The sequence below is a fragment of the Cnephaeus nilssonii genome, assembly GCF_951640355.1.
Source record: "Cnephaeus nilssonii genome assembly, chromosome: 5".
Lineage (NCBI taxonomy): Eukaryota > Metazoa > Chordata > Mammalia > Chiroptera > Vespertilionidae > Cnephaeus > Cnephaeus nilssonii.
The window spans coordinates 56,939,789-56,961,607 of record NC_137076.1 but is presented as its reverse complement, the minus strand read 5'-3'; the positions used below and the strand labels follow the sequence as shown (position 1 = coordinate 56,961,607).

Below are 21,819 nucleotides of genomic sequence, written 5' to 3'. Positions count from 1 at the left end.
TTTCTTATCTGTGAAGCTCTTTATTTGACCTTCAATTCTGAATGATAGCTTTGCTGGGTAGAGTAATCTTGGTTGTAGGTTCTTGCTATTTATCACTTTGAATATTTCTTGCCACTCCTGTCTGGCCTGCATAGTTTCTGTTGAGAAATCAGCTGACAGTCATATGGGTACTCCCTTGTAGGTAACTGTTTTTCTCTTGCTGCTTTTAATATTCTCTCTTTGTCTTTTGCTCTTAGCATTTTAATTATGATGTGTTGTGGTGTGGTCCTCTTTGGATTCCTTTTGTTTGGGGTTCTCTGCACTTCTTGGACTTTTAAGTCTATTTCTTTCACCAAGCGGGGGAAGTTTTCTGTCATTATTTCTTCAAATAGGTTTTCAGTATCTTGCTCTCTCTCTTCTTCTGGCACCCCCATAATTCTGATGTTGGTATGCTTGAAGTTGTCCCAGAGGCTCCTTACACTATCTTCATATTTTTGGATTCTTTTTTATTTTCTGGTTGGGTGTTTTCTGCTTCTTTGTATTTCAAATCTTTGACTTGATTCTTGCGATCCTCTAGTCTGCTGTTAGATCTCTGTATATTATTTTTTATTTCAGTCAGTGTATGCTTAATTTCCAGTTGGTCCTTTTTCATATCCTCGAGGGTCTCACTAAATTTATCGGCCTTTTCTAGAAAATTCTTGAAAAACCTTATAACCGTGGTTTTGAACTCTATATCCAGTTGTTTGCTTTCCTCCATTTCTTTCATTTGTGACCTGTTTCTTTGTCTCTGCATTTTGGCTGCATCCTTGAGTTTATAGAGTGGCTTTATGTGCTAGGTGTCCTATAGGGCCCAGTGTCTCAGCCTCCCCAGTCACCTGAGGTGGACACTCTTGGTGCACCCATTTGTGGGCTGTGTACAAGTCTTGTTGTAGTTAAAACCTTGATTGTTGTTGGTATCACTGGGAGGAATTGACCTCCAGGCCAACTGGCTGTGAGGATCAGCCAGCTGTGTCTACGATGGGAGAACTTCTGTGCTGGAGACACCCTTATGAGGCAAGACTTGCTTCAGTGGGGCTTTGATGCTCACTGAGTCTGCCCCCTGAATGTGTCCCTTATGGATCTGAGGGGTTGTAATCTGTATGTTCCTACTCTGACCCCTGGGTACACTGGCTCTTGGATCTCCAAGGAGGTACTAATTTAGCCTCTGCCTGAGGCCACCCAGCAGGAGCTACAGAGAGATCTGCAGATTCATCTTCTTTGTTTGGGGTTTGGAGGTGCCTAGATGAGGCCCAGCTGTGAAGCAATGCAAGCTGCTGTGGGAACTTGGGCCTTCTTTGGATGTTCTGTGTCTCTCTAACTTAGCTGCAGTTTGAGAGGTAATTTTAGATTTCAAAGGAGCAGGCCATTCATATGCAAAAGCCTCTGCACACAGCTTGGATGGGGCGGAGTCTCAGGGCGGAGCAAACAGCAATGGCTTCCCATCAGCCCTGCCTTAAGAAGCCCCCCGGGTCTCAGTGTCCTGTGGTAATCGCTGCAAGCACCTCTGAGAGAAAGCCGCCCTCGAGTTCCGTCCGCTGCCAGACAGTCCAGTTTCTCCCTGTATGAGTCTGGGTCCCCAGAGTCTCACCCAGAACTGGAGTTCAGAGCAGTCGGGAGCTTGTGTCTCCCTCCGGCTTGAAAAAGCCAGCCACATACTCAGTTGCCAGCCCTCTCCGCACACGCGCCTCCGTACCACTGCCTTTACTTTCGCAGCTCCTCTGAGTCTCAGTGTGCTTTTCTCTTTCCTTCTAGTTGTAGAATTTCCACTCAGCCAGTCTTCTTGTGGTTAGTTGTAGTTTTGAAGTTGTGCGAGGCGGCAAGTTCAGGTGTTTACCTATGCTGCCATCTTGGTTACTCCAACAAGATATTTTTAAAAGGTTATTTCAACAGCTGAGGATTATTGGAGATAAATCGGAAGTGATATAGATAGCCAAAAGGTGGTCTTGAACCTGAGCCTTTCAGTGGTGGTGATCACCTTACTTAGTAACTGGGTAGTGTTTTTAAGTATGAGTGGCAAAGAAATACCTTATTAAGTACCCATGAATGGCACAAAGGCATACCCCTCACTCCAAAAGATTCATGATATGTACTAGCAAGCATGAACTTTTTAAATTGTCAGTAATGCATGTATGTAACAAATATTTAGGAAGTCTGTTGTAAATAACTGGATGTTACTGTCTTATACAATATAATTTGGTAGAACATTTGTAAAATGTCATCATTAGTGGTTTTAGGATTGTCAGTTACCGCTTCAATGACAATACTGGCTAAACACACATACACAATAGCCTCTAGGATGGCTTTGAAAGCACTAATTAATTTGCAGTTTTACTGATGATTCATAGCTCCTGACACAGCACCTTGTAAGTGATACTGGAGCACTCCTGTGAAGCCAAACCCACATTTCTCACGAAGATACTCTCTTTCCTTCAATGAATCCTAAAGAATGAATTTGTCTTTTCATTATTTGTAAAATTTAATTTTAAGTTCTATGACTTTCTGAGTCATTTTGTTATTGAGATGAACTTTGGAGACTCCCCCTCCCCAAATATTCAGCTAAATATCTAGATAGTCATTTTTAACTGGTTGAAAAAAACAAACCACCCACACTTTTGGCTAAGCATAATAAAGTAAAAATATAACTCCTCTTTTATAACTTAATAGGAAGAAAAGTTAAATGAGGTAAATATTGGGCAACACTCACCATCAATAATTAATTATAGCACTGATTCTATCCACTATAAAAATAATACCCAACAAATTAAATTAACTTTCTTTGCTTCTCTTATCTTTACGCAGGGCCTTTCTGTTTCCATTAAGCCTTTCAGGGAACTTTATTAGGGCTTTAAATATTAAAAAAGAAAGAGTCAGATTAACTTTTTAAATGGAAGTGAGATCATGTCACTTCTCCACTCAACACATTCCAATGGTTTCTGGCATACTTGCAATAAAAGCCCAAGTGTCCTAGGCTCTATAAGCCATTCTCCCTCCCTCCCCTCCAGCTCACCTCCTTTCCTGCAGCCACTTCCCCAAGAAGCCACACCCATCCTCACCTCAGGGCCTGGCAGTTACTGCTCCCTTTGCCCAGAACACTCTAACCCACACATCATGATATCACTTGCTTCCTACTTGCTAGAGGTGTCTGCTTAAATTATACCTTTTTAGGAGAACTTTCTTTGACCACCCTACCTTAGTTGGCCCCTTCCTAATCCTTCTGTTTACCTTGCTTAGTTTTTTTCCAAGATGTTATATATATATATATATATATATATATATATATATATATATATATATTTTTTTTTTTTTTTAATTTTATTTTATATAATACATATGAGTATGTATTATATATATCTCTTATAATGTTATGAGGTAATATATATATATATATATATATATATATATATATATACACACATATAATAGTATATTATAGGCACACTGTATAATTATTTGTTTATTGTCTGCCTCTCTCCCTAGATGTAAACCCCATTAGGACAGGGACTTTGCTTTGTTCATTGCTGTTCCCAGGATCTAAAAAGTACCTGGCATATAGTAGCTGCTCAATAAGTAATTGTTGAATGAAGGAATGAACTTTCTTTTCACCCCAGTGGTACCTGCACCTCACAATATAGCTTTCCACACTGCTCATCAAATACTTAATGGCATTCAGATCCTTTTATGTTTAATTTTCACTTCATAACATCTCAGTATCCTCTGACACTGTTGGAGAAGATGGAAGATCATCTGAAGGGAAAGTCAATGAACCTCTCTCTAGCCACTGAGACCATTTTTCTAACTGTCCTCTCCCATTAGGAAACTAAACAGATGCCACAGAAATGTGAACACTCACTATATTTTTTGATAAAACTATTGAAAATATTCTCAATCAGCAATGATTATTTTATTAATTATACCCAAGTACATGATATGAGACCAATAGAGCAATGCAACAGTGCAGTGGACTATTCTATTAAACACTATTTTCAACAATCATATTAAATAAGAAGGGGTGAAGTTACTTTCTAACAGCTGGCACCCTAATACAAATTTAATTAATTAATCTCCCTTGTAAGGTTAAGAATAAGTCATTATCCTCAAGTGAGCTTAGTAAGTACCCAAATTGAAATTCATATTTAAACGACGGTGGTCATATTTTCCATATGAGGATTTCATAGCTCTTTGTTAATAACTTACAGGATATGTAACCTACATTTTTTGAAACAACTCTGCCAATATTTTTTTCATTGTGTTTAGGAACCTTGGAAGAAGGCCTATTCTGTGTGTGAGCACAATAATTATTATAGTATAACTAAAAGCGTCATGGATCTTATCTTTATTCCTTAACACCTTATGCCTTCTAATAAATTTGACATTTTCTTTATAAAAGTGTCCCATGCTCATTATAGAAAACTAGAATGTAGAAAAGTGGGGGTACAAACCCCAAAACCACAACCACAGTTCCCATCAACTGCCTTGAGCATTTTGGTGGACTTCCATTTTATTCCTTTTTCATGTCCAAATGCTTTTTAAAAAATTAATTACTATGAAAGGCTTGCAGTCCAAGACAAGTCTTAGTATGACACCAGTGATGATATTTTTAAAATACCACATTTTCGAGTGATAAAAGTAACAGTTGGGAGATAGACCAGAGTGCTTTAAAAATTAACATTTTTCATAAAAATGAAAAACAATTTGGCCGAAAATAGTGTCAAAAATAACTTTCACATACCAAAAGCATGCCTACATGTTAAAAGCATTTGCAAGAGTACACTTTTTCTTTTCCCTGAGTAAAATTTTCCTTTGCTTTTCTCTTGGCAAGTACCTAGCAATGCATTAAAAATTAGTGAGAAAAAAAAATGATTTGTATGAGTCATGTTGCCTTTAAGACAAAATAGTTGTTACCTAAAACACATATAATGAAATAATTCCTGCCTCTATGCTCTAGTGAAGACTGACAGCCAGAATTTGGACCTAATCTTTTTTTTGTAAATTATTCTACTTCTGGGCTATTGAACTTCCAAATTATTCTGCTTCCTCAAATATAGCCGATTTCCCTGAAAACCTCACCATTGCCTTTTCTAGGATCCACCCATTCATAAATCTTTCAATTGAACATTCTCAAGCTTAATTCCATTCAAGTTAAAAGAGAAGCAACTGATCTGAGTGACTCATTCCTGGATACATACAGCAGGGAACTAGATTTTGCAGATGGATGAGTCATTTTGACTGGATGGGAAAAAGGTACCTAAGGGTACATGTAACAGAAGATAGAGAAATCGTGATGGTCATGGGTGCCAATAAACACAAGACATTAAAACAGAACCTCTTAGTCTGAAGTACTTTGATATCTTAAGATAGATTCTACTTTGCTAATACCCCTTACAAGTTTTTTCCCTCCAACATTTTCATCTCTTCCAGCTGAAAATATCTTCATTCATTTTTGATGATTCTAGATCTACCTTTTTTTTTTTTCTGAGATCACATTTAAATGTGGTTTTGTTGAAGCTGATCTCCTTTGTCCAAAGCTCCACACATATCCTTATGATAGAAACTTCCAGAGAGATTTGGTGTCGAGCGTTCAGTACCAGAATATACAGGACAGTTTCTCCTTTGTTCAAAATGAAAGGAGCATAGTGATGATTTCTGATTATAAAAATAATAAAGGCTTATTTAAAAAAATGGAAGTGCTTACAAGTAGAAATCATTTGAAATCCTATTTAAACTGACAAAACAGTTAACATTTCTCCATCTACCCTTCCTGATTTGTTTCATGGATATACATATTTTTACAAACCATGGGATCACAGCATTCATGTGGGTTTGTAACCACTTTATATTCTCATGAATTGTATGAAAAACTCATTTAACTCTGACATCTAGCTGGAGGAGTTCATTGTAGGAAGATGGCTAAGAATCATTGCTTTATCTATATTTTTACTTATTTATTTATATTTTTAAATAGGTTTTCATTGATTTCAGAGAGGAAGGGAGAAGGGGAGAAAGATAGAAACACCAATGATGATAGATAATCATGGGTAGGCTGCCTCCTACATGCCCCCTACTGGGGATTGAGCCTGCAACCTGGACATATACCCTGAGCGGGAATTGAACCGTGACCTCCTGGTTCATGGGTTGATGCTCAACCACTGAACCACACCAACCAGGCTTTATCTATATTTTTAGTAGTTCACTTAATTTAGAGATTATTTATTAAGGGTCCAAGTCATCATATATATAAACGACAGATTCTAAAAAAACTGTCATTTGAATACATATGTATCCCACTTTTCTTTCTTAAAACTTTTAAACATTATAAAAGTAATGTAAATTAATGGTAAAAAAAATAGCACAAAGGACATAAACTAAAAAAATGAAAGAATAACTCTCATTTACTATCCCTCTCTTGCCCATCCGAGTCCCTTTCACACCTCAGTGGTAGTCACTGTTAACAGTTTATCTGTTGAGAAATTATCTTGGCACATGCAAGCCCATTATGGGCACATAAAATGTACCACACCTCTGTTTTTTTGTGTGTGTGTGTGTGTTTATTTTAAACATAAATGGGGTCATGTCACACATGTTGTCAGCAGTCAGCTTTTTGTTTATTTTTAAAATCTAACAATATATCTGGAACATCTTTTCAAATACATTTAAAAAATTAACTTCCTTAATAGCTGTGAAATTTTCCATCCTATGTCCCATGGTTCATTTCACCAGCTCCCTACCTAGTTTGTTTTCAGATCTTTTTGCCACAAAACACATCTTTGTCCATATACCTTAATCTTTGTCCACATACTTTAGTGTGACTTGCTGATGTCTATTTGTATTCAATTCCTAGAATGGGACATCGGGGTCCAAGTTCACAAAACCACATGGAGCATTGTATTTCTCTGTAACTTAGAGAACTCATTTCTTATTTACATGCTTAACAGTATTTAATGGAAGTCTTGCCTCATGTAAGCCCTACAATGGCTCATAACAGAAGGCGGGAAGGAAAAGATTGGGATGAGACAGAATGCAAAAACATTTGGGAGTACATATAGGAGACTGAGAGCAGACGTGGCTGTGTGGGGGCATCTCCGAGGCCATAGGGCCTGGCCCTGCTGTGTCCTGTACAGGTGGGGGTTGGGGGGAGGTGCAAGACTAGAGAGGTGAGCAGCCTGAGAGGTGTGGAAACTGTTTCTCCATGTGTAAGAAACAACTGAGGAAGTAGCAGAAAATTTGTGGGACTTGTTTCCCAGGCAAGAGGAAAAGGCCATGTACAACTTTTAAATAATTTGAAAGAAAAAGAACTATTTCCATTTCGTGGACTTCCCGAATTTCAGAGACAGATCTGAATTCAAATCTGCCTCACACACAGTTTCCCATGAGTGCTTACGAGACACTCCTATGTGAACTTCTGCCCTATTGGGATCAAAATATAACACTGTTCCTCAATAAAACAATTTACTTTAAAAGAGAAGCTCATTTGATGGAGTGATTGGCTCACAGATGGGAAAAAGTTCTTTTTGAAATAATTCCAAGGTTTTTAATATAAGATTAATGTGAGATTTTGTGCTTGGGAAGTCTATTATTACATGTGAAAAAATCAGGATTGGACTTTCACATCAAATCATCTAAAGGCTTCTTATACCTCCATCTCCTACTATCTGCCTTCAGAAAAGCTGCCCTAGACTTTCTCTGGCGGTTGTCAGTTAGGTCTGTGTTTAAGGTGGAAACCACAAGCACACTACCTCTGTGATCTTTCTCCTGTCAAGATAAACCATTTAGCCCTGACCAATTTGGCTCAGTGGATAGAGCGTCGGCCTGCGGACTGAAGGGTCCCAGGTTCGATTCCGGTCAAAAGCATGTACCTTGCTTGTGGGAACATCCCCAGTAGGGGGTGTGCAAGAGGCAGCTGATGGATGTTTCTCTCCCATCAATGTTTCTAACTCTCTATCCCTCTCCCTTTCTCTCTATAAAAAAATCAATAAAATATATATTTTTTAAAAAAGATAAACCATTTAATTCTAAAAAGAGAGCTTCAGCATGGTAGTGAGACCAGCTATACTTGGAAAGGGCTTTATTGCACACCTTGTATTTATAGACAGATCCATTTTAATCTGTATTTAAAAACCATCTTTTTTACTATGTTTTGTAATCAAAGTCTTATCAGACCTCTCTTTTAAAACATTTAGCATTAGTTCCACAAACAACATAGTTGTTTAGGGGGGAACCCAGACAAAAGGTGTCCAACTTCATGGTCTGTCATGGTGGGTGCCGGTGATGATGCTATTATCCACCAAGATAGGAAAAAACAGGATGGAGAGGAGGATTTAATTAGTGAATCTTGGAGGGAAGGTATGGGGACAGTTGGGAGGTGGAGGACATGATCCATTTAGCTCGGGACCTGTTGAATTTAAAGAGCTGGAGGGACCTCTGTGTGGGATCTCAATAGACCACCAGTGGCTGATGTGGTGAACCTGATATCATTAAGCAAATGCAAAGACAACCCTTCCTTCAGCGTTTCTAGTTAACATCTTTCTTTTCTGGATGATAAATTGAAAACATAAATGATAAGTACTTTGCTAAAGGAAACACACCATAGGGCCAGAATTGCAGCTCCTGACTGTCACTCCAATAGCTACATCAAGGGAGGGCTGTGGTGTGATGTGGGGGTGCCTTTCTTACCTTGGAGAGGCACCCGTTTGGCCTATGTATGGGAATATAGGATGGGTTTATTTGAATGAAAATAGATGGTCTAGTTTGCAAGTGGAATGGCTTTTTCCCCCTCCCCTGGTTGCCAGAGGGCAGTTGCTGCCCTGAAAAAGAATAAACATAAAGAAGAAATCGCATGCAATTCATAGCCAAGGAATGGGAGAACATATTGTGTATACAGGGGAAGGGCCTTGCAGATTGAAGGAGCCAGTCCCAAACTGAGGCCAGGCTCATTGCATTGTGGTTTTCAAACACTCTCCACCATCCATTACGCATACTTGAGAGCTTGGTCTATTACAGTACTAGTCATTCTCAAGGCATCTATCTCAACAGTCTGCAAAAGTAACGACACAACCACAGGCCCTACTGAGGCCATGTAAATGCTGTGCAAAATATTTTATGTGAGCACACACAACTCTTCCCTGGTCCCAGGAAGTTCCCAGGCGTTTCCCCCCTCCCCCTCCCCCAGGTGACCACAGCCTCAGTGGGTAACCTGTATCTGAGAAACAAAGTCCTCACGCTGGGTTTTAAAAAGGCCTTTTGGATGTTTCCCACAAAGCACAAACATGAAAGTGTTGATGATTATCTTCAACACGATGACTCTACCCCTGTGCTATCTGGGTGGAGATAAAGAGGCTTGGCCAACACCACAGTTTTCCTCTCAATCTTTGTGGTTTTCTATAGATAGCTCAGGTGATGCAGCTAAACTGGATAGAAATGTCTCCATTGGATAGGTCACTGCCCTTACCAAAACATGTGCCTTACCCCTGCAACTGTTGGTCTGCAGACACCCAGTTAGTTACATTTTTGACAAGAACTAAACTGGACCCAGAGCTGACACCGCTTAATGTGAGACCTTTCTCTACAGAGCTAATGGCATCAGTAGCGCTCCTTGGGAACTCACCTACACTAAGACCAGACGGGGCTAGTTGTGAGCCCAACATTTTCAGTCTGAAATAACATTATCTGGACCGTGAAGGTCCCTAGCAATGAAAACTTCTCCTTCTGGTAAACAGCTGACAGACTAGAGCTCACCTACTGCAGGCATATCAACAAAATGCCATATACAGGGCAGAATCCTGCCTCAATTTGAAGCACAACAGGAATCAGCTACATCAACCTACATGCCATTTGGTTCAGGGCAGTGAGCTCGTGCTACCGAAGGAAATGGTCCTGCAAACGGGAAATTGTATAATTGAAAGACCGCTGTCATCATTAGTACTGTCGTGGTCTCTGAAGTGAATGCGCACTGGCTATCGATGGCCTGGAGGCGAATGCTTGGCATCCAGACCCACCTATTTGTGAATGAGCCAATCAGCCCTACCAAATGCAGAAATACCATCATCAGCACACAGCTTGGTGAATTTGCATGTAATCAGCAGCCAGATAAAGAAACAGAACGTCCAGCACCCCCTTCCTGGTCCCACCCTCAACTCCGAGTACCTTGTCTTTCAAGCATCACTTATGGTGCCTTGTTCCTTCCCCAAGTCTTGGTGGGGGTGGTAGAAATTCAGGGGGGACGCACCGAGACTCCACTCGGATCTCCCCCTGTACTAGCATATAGTTTTGGCTGAACAAAGAAAATAAAAGAACCTGGGCAGAAGTCACAGAAGTGTCACGGATGGCAGAGCTTTTGAAGGCGGGGATGTGGAAGAAGGTCAGAGATCTCCCATTCTCTTTCTACTGGAAACCCGGCCAGGACTACACCTGGGTTCTCCTGATTCCCAGTGAAGAACTTCTTCCTCAGAGCCACTGCTGACCAGATCACCACTCACTTCAGCGGGACAAGTTTTATTTAACCAGGAGGTTTCTAGACAGTTTCATGAAGCTATTTCTACGGCCCAAATGATCCATTAAAGATTACTGAAAAGAAACATGAACAGTTTCTTTAACTTTCATAACTGAAAGAAACATTCCAAGTGACTATGATCACCAGACAGCAAAGTATTAAAGGAAGAAAACTAGAAATGGAAGAGAACAGAATTAGAATGTTATTAATAAATAGTACAATCCCTGGCTGGGTAGTTCAGTTGGTTAGAGCATCGTCCTGACACACCAAGGTTGCGGGTTTGAGCTCCGGTCAGGGCACATACAAGAATAAACCAATGAATGCATAAATAAGTGGAACAACAGACTGATCTCTCTCTAAAAATATAAAGTCAATAAATAAATAAATAAATAAATAAATAAATAAATAAATAAATAATACATTCTTATCTTGTAAATTCTTTGAAATGCCTTAAAGGACTACTTTTGATTCCTATCTAAAAGAAGGCATTCCCCTATGTTCCCAATTCCTATGTATAGAGGCATAAGTTGGACAGTGAAGAAGGCTGATAGGGGAAAAAAGGATTCATTTAAAATATGGTGTTGGAGGATTGCTCTATGGATATCCTGAACCACCAGAAAGACGAACAAGTGGGTCCTACAGCAAATTAACCCTGAAACATTGCTGGAGGCAAAACTGAAGCTGTTCCATTTAGGGCACATCATGAGAAGGCAGGGTTCTTTGGGAAAGACAATAATGCTGGGAAAAACAGAAGGCAGCAGGATAAGAGGTGACCAAATATGAGATGGATTGACTCCATAAACGAAGGTGTAGGCATGAGTCTGCAGGAGCTGAGCAGGGCTGTTGAGGACACGACATCGGGGACATCACTCATCATAGGGTCACCAGGAGTCAGAGCTGACTCAGTGGCACACAACACACACACTGAAGGCAATCCATCAGTAATAGTTCTAATGCCAAATGTGGGTACGTGTGGGCAAACACTGGGGAGATGTGGTCACCGCTGGTGACGCATTCTCTGACTTAGTGGGCACCGTGACAGGGCAGAAAGAGAGAAGATGTACTGTGCAGTTCTGCGTTTGAATTCCTCTGCTGCCACTCACCCACAATGCGACTTTGAACAAGCTCTTAAATCTCTCTGCAAAAGGTACAAACTTCTGGTCATAAGATAAATAAGTCCTGGGAATCTGATGTGCAGCATGGTGACTAAAGTTCACAATACTGTAATGTATGTTTGAAAGTTGCTAAGAGAGCCCTGCCCGCTGTGGCTCAGTTGGTTGGAGCATCAGCTGGTGCACCAGAAGGTTGCCGGTTCAATTCCTGGTCAGGGCACATAACCGGGTTGTGGGCTCGATCCCCAGTAGGGGGCATGCAGAAGGCAGCCTCTCACTAGTGTTTCTATTTTCCTCTCCCTTCCTCTCTCTCTAAAATCAATAAAAATATTTCTTTAAAAAAGAAAGTTGCTAAGAGAGTAGATCTTAAAAGTTCTCATCACAAGAATAAATTTATAACTATGTTAGGTGATGAATGTAAACTAAACTTATTGTGGTAATCATTTTGCAATATAAGCATCAAATTATACTATGTACCTTGAACTAATACAATGTTATATGTCAATTACATATCAATAAACTAGAAAAGGTTATTAAATCTCTCTGAACCTCTATTTAGTCATCTGTAAATTGAGCATAACTTCTGTCAGAATGAGTTGTTTACAGAATTAAATGAGATGGCATAGGTCCTGTGGCTGACAATTTAGAAGGTCCTTGATAACTATTAGCTTCCCTCTCTGTACAGAATAAATTTGTTTAATCAAAAAGGAGCTTAAGCTACAAAATGATACATGCCAACAATACCCGGTGTTCTATTGTTTATCCGTGACTTAGACTGAATGTAAAAAGAACCTGGTATGTTTGAAAAAGGATTGAAGAAAATGCATTGCTGTAATCCAGGGCAGCTTTGTACATGTCTCCCTTGAGGGATGCGTTGGGAAGTCTTAATACAAAGAAGTGACGGGCACAGTTTTTTAAGCCACTGTCTGAAAGAGGTCATTCATATCTGGCCAGTAGCATGGCAGGCTGGGTTAGTTGCGGGTGGCACTCTAATTCAAGCATCATTTATTTAGATTTCAGAAAAGTGTATGACATGGCACCACGCCTATTAGATTGATGGGCGAATAGAGAGAGGACAATGGATCAGGAATTGGCCTGGGGACAAGGCAGACCATTCCAAAGCAGCTTTTTCATTTGACATCAGATCCTGCTTGGCATCTCAGGTCCTAAAAGGAACTAAATTTTCCCCATGTGCCTTGCTCCCTGCTTGTATATGATAAACAACAACAATGGAAAGAGGGGTTTTAAAAAGAAGTTAGCAAATAATGGGAGTCGGGATTCACACCTATAATTGCTGATATGCTCTACACTAACTCTGAGCCCCATCTGAAATAACAAACAGAAGCACCAGTGACTCCGAATGCTGTGGAAGAATTCCACGGAGACCCACATTTCCCCTCACACCCGCACGGGTTGTGTTATTGTGTTTTGGCTTAAAACAGAGCAAACAGACTGTGACTTCAAATGTCACAGTGTTTGAAAGCCGTGCTGAGACAGACACTCTTCCCTTCGCAGCAGACACAGGCAGCTACAGGTGCAGGGGTCTGCTCCCCACTCAGAAGCACCGCCCTCCGTGCCCTGACGAGCACCCGAACTCAGAACCTTTCTTCACTCACATAGTTCTTCCACAGAGCGAGACAGCTGTGCATTAGACCAAGTGCACGAAACCACACACGGCCTGTGATTCTCTCTGCCCCAGAACAGGAGAGTTCTTCTCTTTCCTTTGCAAAATCACCACCAGCAGCACCACCACCCAGGGTGCACTCAGCATCTGTTCACAGCTTGAAGGGTATTCTGTCCCCACGCCGCTCCGGCAGGTGACAGCAGCTTCTAAATCATCGTGTTATTAAGGACTCTGGTGCTACCTCTGAGACATTCACGGCAAGTAAAGACCTTAGGTCTGGGCTCTCGAGCATTCTTTGGTTCGCAGGAAAGTCATTCTAGAAAATAGTGGCAACACCAGAGGCCAAGGCACCGTGCAGCTCTGTGTTGATTCTGTTTCTCTGGCATGGTGGCAGCTGTGTGTCTCAGATACCATCTGCCGAAGGCACATGCCTAGTTAACTGCTATTCTCGATGTCTCCACAGCCCACAGTCCTCCCCACCCTCCCCACTTAGCTATCCCCCACCGCTTCATTCTCCACGCACTGGCCTTAAGTGAGCCTCCTGTGAGGGACAGCGCCCCTGCCCCATGGTCTCACTCCAAAGTGTTTGGAAAGAATTTCATCCCATGGATAGAAGGGATATAAACATATACCAATCTATACTGTTGAATGAATGCTATGGGTTCTCAGCATTTGCAAGGGATTTCTTAGATTGGAACTAGGCCCATGTAATCTCATTAATTACGGTCTCTACTAATTGGGAACCTGAGATAATTCTCCGGACTGACATTTATCTTTGCACTAGAGGCCTGATGCACAAAATTCATGCAAGAGTAGGCCTTCCTTCCCCCGGCTGCCGGCACCAGCTTCCCTCTGGCACCCGAGACCCGGGCTTCCCTCTCAGCCCTGGTTTTGCCCGGAAAGTCCTCCGGAAGGACATCCAGTCTAATTAGCATATTACACCTTTGTTATTATAGAATATCTGTGGAAAGAAGTTTGCAAGGTACATAAAGAATAGAAATAATATTTTAATGGCAAGGCTGAAAATACCCAACAGAAGATTTCTAAGGACTCTGGGGCTTTTGTTGCTATGCTAACCACAAATTATTTTCTGCTTAGTCACTAAAGCCAGCTGTCTCCTTCCTGGCCTCCTCATTTCTGCACAGTCACTGTCATTCCTTAACTCAACCTGCTCATGGCACAGCTAGCCAGCCTCCCAGCCCAGTCAGCCACCCCTGTCTCCCCCATCTGCCTCCCCCACCTTCTTTCCCTCTCACCCGGGCCCTCATTACTAAGGCTGCCCCCGCGCCACGACGTCCCCACTGAACTCTGCTCTCTTGTCATGTCTTCTCCAGCGATTCAGCAATGTGCTGCCCACTTGGTCTTTCAAAATTTTCTGTATGAATTCGTGACTCTTATACCACAGAATTTAAGATCCTCAACTATAGTTTCAAATCTCCTTGTCCCCAGCATAGCATTTCAGCAGAGTACTAGAGTAAATGTAGGCCTACCATATCCCAGACCCCTGGGGCCTGATGTACTTTGGGATTCATACTTTTTCTGATTTTAAGAGGATAATATGGTGCACAATGCATATTTTCTGCAACACTCCAGTGGGCCTTTATAATCAAGAACTGTATGTTGATATTTCTGCAACAAAATGCATGAATTCTACCCTTGGTCTATTACAGAAAGACTGTAAATAGGCTCCCATTCATTTGTATCACTGAGTAATTTATTTTAAAAATAGTGGTTAGGAGAGTTTTTGGGTTTCCGAATTGAGGATAAGGGAGTGGGGAGCCTTTATTTAGTAGGGGTATCATGTCCAGTCATCTCTGCCCGAACTTGAAAGAAATGTTTACTTGGAAGTCTCCATGCTTCAATAATTTGTTAACTCAGATTGGTCTTCTCCACAATTAATTCAAATTACTGAGGCTTTCCTTACAAAACATGTCTTCAGCTTACAGAACTTCGTGCTCACAGGTTGTCCTTATCATTTTTAACTTTTCTCATTTTAACGCCACTTGCCAAGCATGGCCACCTTGCTTATTTGTAAAAAGCCCCCGTTCACTTGTGGGTTTTAGTAAAATGTAAACATCACTTGGTTTATCCTCTGCCTGAAGAGAGGCTTTCTGAAGGACAGAGGTTGGCTCTCCCTCAGAATGGTGCATTTATGTTTCTAAAATCCCTGCTATGCTGACTTTCCCCTCAAAATAAGTTAACTTTTTAAGTGTGAATTTATCTCATTTGTAATAGAAATCTTCCAAGCAAATCACATAAACTCCGCCTGTACACAGTGAGACATGTGCTGATACCGCTCTTTGAGGTCGAGTTGTAACGTGACCGTAAACCCTTCTTAAAATATAGCCAAGCCCAACACTGAGGCCGCAATGCAGGGTCGGCGCATCCATCACGGGCGCGGGCTGGATGGGTAACAGCACTCCGACTAGCAATTCCTAGGCAGTTATTTTGACATTAGAAAGTCACAATCCATCAACTTAACAGCAGGGCGATAATTTGGGGACCAGGGAGATGGCTATTCAAAAGGACACTGCGGGAAGTAAACAATAGTTCAAAAAGCCCTGTTTGAGAATGAAGACATCAACTAAGCGGAATTTCCTTCCGCCCCTGGAACCGGGTGTCAGGTAATGTGTTTTTGTGGACGTGTGTTATTTATGGTGATTGGACTGAAAAGTCCTGTGGAGCTAAACAGCATGCCGGTCCCTGGACTCTTTGGAGATGAGAAGAAATGGATCTGCCATCACAAGACTGAAGGACAGCAAAGCTGCCCTTTCCCAACTGTTTGTCAGACACCCTTCCGACGACTTGTGATGCCCAAGCCAACGTTTCTAAGATGCTACTTAGTTCTTTCCGAATTGCACACTGCTCAGATCTCCAGCTGTCTGTTACCCGGCTCCTCGGCTGTGTGGAGGACACCTGGACTTATTTTTGCAGGGGTTCCCGGCCAACACCCCTGCTGCTAGACCCTCCTGCACACGCACCGAGCCATGGGCTCCCACCGCTCTCCTGGACAAAGGAATGGGTGTGGAGGCCACCGAGAGCTTCTGAAGTTCTCCCTGTGGCTGGGAAGGAAGGTAACCACAGCAGGTGTTGGGGTCAGTGGGGTGGGGGTGGGGTGAGTAAGGAGTACAGGCTGCAGGGCAGGGGTTCTCAAATGTCCTCATTTCCTAATAACGCTGAGGACACCCACGAGCCCTGAGGACGGTCATGCTCTTGATAAGGGGACAGCAAACACATCTTTCTTTTTACTCTGGAAAGGAAAGAGGAAGAGTAGGTAAGAACTTACGTACTGATGCTCAAATGGCAAAAAGGAGCGTTAGATGGATATACGCAGACAGTCTAAGAAGAGTGAAATCTGGGGGCAAGACTGTCTCCACGGAAACTGACGCGGTCTTTGCAGTGGCCCACGCCCCACAGGGTCCTGACCTGTCCTGCCTGGGCCACCCACCCTCCCCTACCTTCCTGGCTGTCCTCCTGAAATACTGACAACGTGAAAAGCAAATTATTTTCAGGTTACACTTCGCTATTTCAAAGATTAAGAACGTCACTACACGAATGAAACATCAGCAGGTAAACAACAATGAGCTGCTGAAGCAGACGAAGAGCTTTCTCACGGTCTGCATTTCCTTTTAATGAACTTTTGTGGCTGCTGAAATTGAGTTCCTCCCTCTTTTTAAAAACCTGGCTTCATCATATGAATAACGTCAACACATTCACTGAAAGCCTCTGAAAATTCACACATTTCAGAAAAGTAATTTTTAAGCGATCAATAGTAGAAGCAAAGCCAACAGTGTTTCCATACCTGGCGCTGGTATTCTCCCGTGGAGCGCAGAGTCGCCGGGCAGCAGGTCTTTTGAATTGGAGGAGAATGGTGATTGTCTAAATGTATCTTCTGAAAAGAAAGGGCTGGGGGTCGGGGAGGAGGAGTGAAGTTTAGTAAATTAAAGTTATTTAAGGTACCCAGAGCATCAGCCCCAAACACACACACACACACACACACACACACACACACACACACACAAATGCTGGGTAATGTATTTTTTAAAATGGTGTTTAGAGACCATAAGAAGATTGTGCTTAAAACAGAGAAAGTATATTACATCAGACAAGTCCCATATGCACATTCTGCTGCTAGTTTTACATGTCAGGTGAATACATGACATATTGTATTTGAAAGACGGTTAAGCCCGCAGTCAGGACAGCTGAGCACTGAATTTTACTGCTGCGTTATATGTTCTGCGAGTGTGTTAAGCCCAAATGAAGACCAAGCATCTGGGTCAGAATCAGAAAGGCCTGTCCGAGGTTCTTCCCAGAGTGGCGATAGGCTTGCCCTGGATCACCCACATGCTGGCACCTGATCCCTTGGGGACCAACAGTGTGCCTTAGCAGGGCAGATGGCTGGAGTCAGGGGCCGTTTCACCTAAGGAGACACCTCGATGGTCCCCGCAGATACGGAGATGCGTCTTAGAATTGTCTTGGTTCGGAAAAGCCAGCTAATGGGGCTGCCAGAAGGATACTGGGAGCACCTTCATTTTCCATGAAACTGAGGCCCTGACTTGAGTGATTCTCAGTACGGGGGCTGGAACCAGGGACACAAACACCCAGCCAGGGTTTCCACTGATACCACAGCCACAGTGAGCACAAAGCCTTTGGATGCTCTTAATCAGAGGGTTCTAACCCAATCACACCATCCATCTTCCATGCCTCAAACATAAACTGTAAAGAAGTATTGTGATCACATGTGAGAATGCTGGAGTATCCAGCAGCGTCTAAGAACTGGCAATACCTACTTATAACAGGAAACATTTCATCGAGGGAACTGGGCACACAGGTGGTGGACAATGCATAGGGAGCAGTAAAGCAAGCCAGAGATAGGAAAAGCTGGCGGCCACCACCCCCCTGAGGCGATAGGGACAAAAGGACATAAATGGGAGCTGGGGCCACAGGGAAGAGGCAGCTGCTGCAGAAGAGGGAAGGAGGTAGAAATACCCTAGCTCTTCCTTAAGCCCCACCCCCATCTCTCATCAGGGCTTCTGATTGGCTGAACCATCCCAGAAGCCAAACACAGCCGGCAGGGATCAGGCCCCCTGCAAACCCACAGATCACAGGAAAGAAATGATCTGAGGGCACACAAGCCTAGGACGCCCATGATAGGTGCTGGTTTCTAAAAACGCTGCAAGGCTATGGTTACTATTATTAAATGTTATAAAGGCTATGGTTACTATTATTAAATGTTATAAAGGAAACAGTAAGATAAAATGAAAGACATATAAATATGTTCAAAAAGTAAAACATACATTAATAAACGTATAGTTTTACAGGACAGTTAGGCTAGGTTTAATGCAACGTTGTGTTGCATACATTTTTTTTTCTTTGTTATTTTTATCTTTTTTTCCCTTTCTTTATTGATTAAGGTATTACATATGTGTCCTTATCCCCCCATTTCCCCCCTCCTGCTCATGCCCTCACCCCCCTGGTGTCTGTGTTCATTGGTTATGCTTATATGTATGCATACACGTCCTTTGGTTGATCTCCCCCGCAACCTCCACCCTCCCCTACCTTCCCTCTGAGGTTTGAGCATCTGATCGATGCTTCTTTTTAGTTATATCTTACACAAAGACAATTTAATAGGCTTAACAATGAACTGGCTGTAAGCTAGCAGGCACTGGGGAATGGGGAGACACGCCATTTTATGCAGAACATCTCCTAACCTGTAAACGGTACAAACACTGAAAGGAAAAGGCCGTGCAGCATGGAGTCCAAGAGCATGCGCTTGAGAGGAAGCAGCTCTGGGTTCGAACTCCAGCTCCCCCACTCAGGGCTGTGTGACCCTGCACACATATTAAACTCTCGGAGCCTTCACTTCTTGCTTCTAAAATGGCCCGATAACAGTAACCACAGCTCGCAGAGGAGCTGTGAGGACCGATCAAGATCCTCCATGGAACCTGCTTTTCACTGTGCCCGGCAAACAGTAAGTGCTCCATAAATGTGAGCTGTTTTTTTATTTCCATCTGTCTACCTGAAGAAGTGCATAAATGAAACATTCCTCACAAGATGGCAAGACGTGCCGTTTCCTTGAATAAAATAAACGGAGGAAAGGCTGCTCTGGTTTGGAAGGGCCAGCTGACGGCTGGAGGGACTAGGTTAAGCTTCAATATTTCCATGAAGAAAGCTGTTCAGAGTCAGAGCACTTTTACTGGTGAAGATGTAGAGACGTTGGAGGACTGTTGGTCAAACCCAGAGCGTAAGGTTTCTCAGTCCCCACCTCCCTAGTTCTGAAGCTTCCACAGGAGGCGACAGTGACATCCACGTGCGGACCGTTCACATGGAAACACCACAGGCTGGCCCTGGGCACAGGGTGAAGAGCGGGCACTGGGCCTGCCTGTTACTGTCACGCTGGCTGTAGCAGTTACCTTGACATCGGGGAGTCCAGGGAGCCAATGGAACTGTTGGGTCTGAAATGTGGAGTCTTCCATGAGTCACAAGAGGGTCCCCCTAAAGGGTACCAAGACTATCACCCTTCTTGCCACAGAGAAACACGTACACTGCCCTCATTCCCTCGGGCTCACAGTAACCGTGGGGACCAACACCATGCCGGGTCTGGGAACAGATCTCGGGGAGCGCAGAGGCCTGTGTGCACAGGCGAAAGGGAACCGTCACGTGACTAGTGCTGAGGTTGGGAGGGGTGCAGAGCTACCTTGGGGGCTGGCCTGGCCAGGACGACCGGGAGGCTTTGCTGCAGAAGCCACAGCTGCAATGCTCCGAGTTCATGTCCATTCAGGCCGGGAGGTGGGCGTGCAGTGGGTTACACAGAGTTTGGAGTTGGAAGGATCTGAGGCTGAATGCCATACTGGCCACTTAGAGTCAAGTGACCTTTTTCAAATCAATATCCTCTCTAGCCTCAGTTTCATCATTGGAAAGAGGTTTAAAAATACCATCTCTAGAAGGGTGCTATCCGGGTTAAATAAGACATTTCATGTTAAAGTTCTTAGTACATGTACAGTAAAACAGGAACACGTGTATTGCTTACTAAGTATCTGGCACTGTTCTAAGGTGCTCTGTGTGTATTAACCTCACTTAATCCTCACAAGGACCCTATGGTGTAGCTACCGCTATTATTATCTATATTTTGTACAGATGGAGAAACTCAGGCACAGAGAAGTTAGATATAGCTGTCCGTGCCATGCGCGGAGCCAGCATTTGAATCCAGGCAGGTTGGCGTGCAGTGTGCACTCTCACCCGCTAAGCTGCCTTTGTGTGGTCTCTTAGCATCTAGGCAACTCATGGACAACACAGAATCATGATGCTTGAAACGGACAAAACAAAGGGAAGGGAGGGGGCAGGAGGGATGAAGGAGGATGGGAGCATCCACTTCAGTAAGCAGGATCCTGGGACACTGAAGGAAGACTGTATCAATTGAGAAGTTGAGCAAGTGAAAATAATTTTAGTCTTTACTTCTCTCTAGAAGTTAAGAGATGCTCCATTTTTCGCCTACTTCCACAACACCGGGGATGGGGCAATTTGCAATCCTAACCCTTCTCCACTGTCTGTACCCACTGTTCCTGGGGGCAAGCTCCTCACTATTATGAAGCCCAAATGAAAAGGGAAGGGTAATGAGGCCATGAGGTGTTGGCTAATCTCTAACTCAACACAAATATGAAGCTCATGGTGGCACTACGGCCACCTAGATTGGCATCCATGCCTCAGGAAGAGAAGGAGGGGAGACCAAACTCGGAGCACGGCCCATGGAGCATGGGCTTGCTCAATGGTTTTAGATCCCCAATAACACTGGTCATCTTTAAGTGTGCCCATGCTCTGAGGACAGATGACCGTGCCGAGTGATGTAATGTTTAGTGTTGGGATGGTGTCCCTTAAGCTCCTTTTCTTTTCCTGTGCAGGTCACCCATTCTCAGCAGTTGCCCAGCTTTGTGGTGGATGAAGCCGCCACCCCGTTCGGGCTGCAGTGACTGAGGGGTGGGAGAGGGTGGTGGGGAGGGAAGGCCCAGGAGGTGCCCCACACAGGGTGAGCCGAGTCTGAATCTTCCCAGGGAGAAAAATACATGAAACACAGCTTCACAATGTGGTCGTCTCTGACACACGTCTGTACAGTCCTCAGTTACCACCTCTTCCACAAAAGGAGCCAGTTTGTGCATGTTGCAACCTCTCACTTCCTGACTCTCCAGAACTTGAGTCATTTTACTACGAAAAAGCCTCCCCATCAAAAGTGAGCCAAGGAAGTGGAAAAGGGCAAACACTGTTAAAAATGGATCTATGATCAATATATTTGGTTAAAAAGTTGGTAAAGGAGCAGGTTGAAACTAACGGTTAATAGGGGTGTGTGTGTGTCTGTCACTTAGGGAACAAATCACCATCTACCACAACATACTCCTGTAGGCCCTGCACAATAACAGGTCACCTGGAAGACGTAGCTGATTCGTGTAAACATTCAGTACACATTCAGAAGTAGCATCTAGAAGCTGTTGGTGTAGAGTTAGGACTACCCAACACGCCATTACTTTCCCTGCTTTGTGTTACTTAAAAAAAAGGCAAAACGTTTATCTATTCAACGTTCTTTTCTG

General features: G+C 43.0%; 1 protein-coding gene across 8 annotated transcripts in view; it reads right to left on the bottom strand.

Moving 5' to 3' along the window:
- The window catches only part of ZNF827 (zinc finger protein 827), a 169,061-nt gene that overhangs the window by 45,394 nt on the left and 101,848 nt on the right, over positions 1–21,819 (bottom strand). For all 8 annotated transcript variants that reach the window (XM_079772249.1, XM_079772250.1, XM_079772254.1 and 5 more), the window contains exon 8: positions 17,043–17,146. In XM_079772249.1, the coding sequence (XP_079628375.1) occupies positions 17,043–17,146 (104 nt within the window). The remainder of the gene's footprint in view (positions 1–17,042; positions 17,147–21,819) is intronic.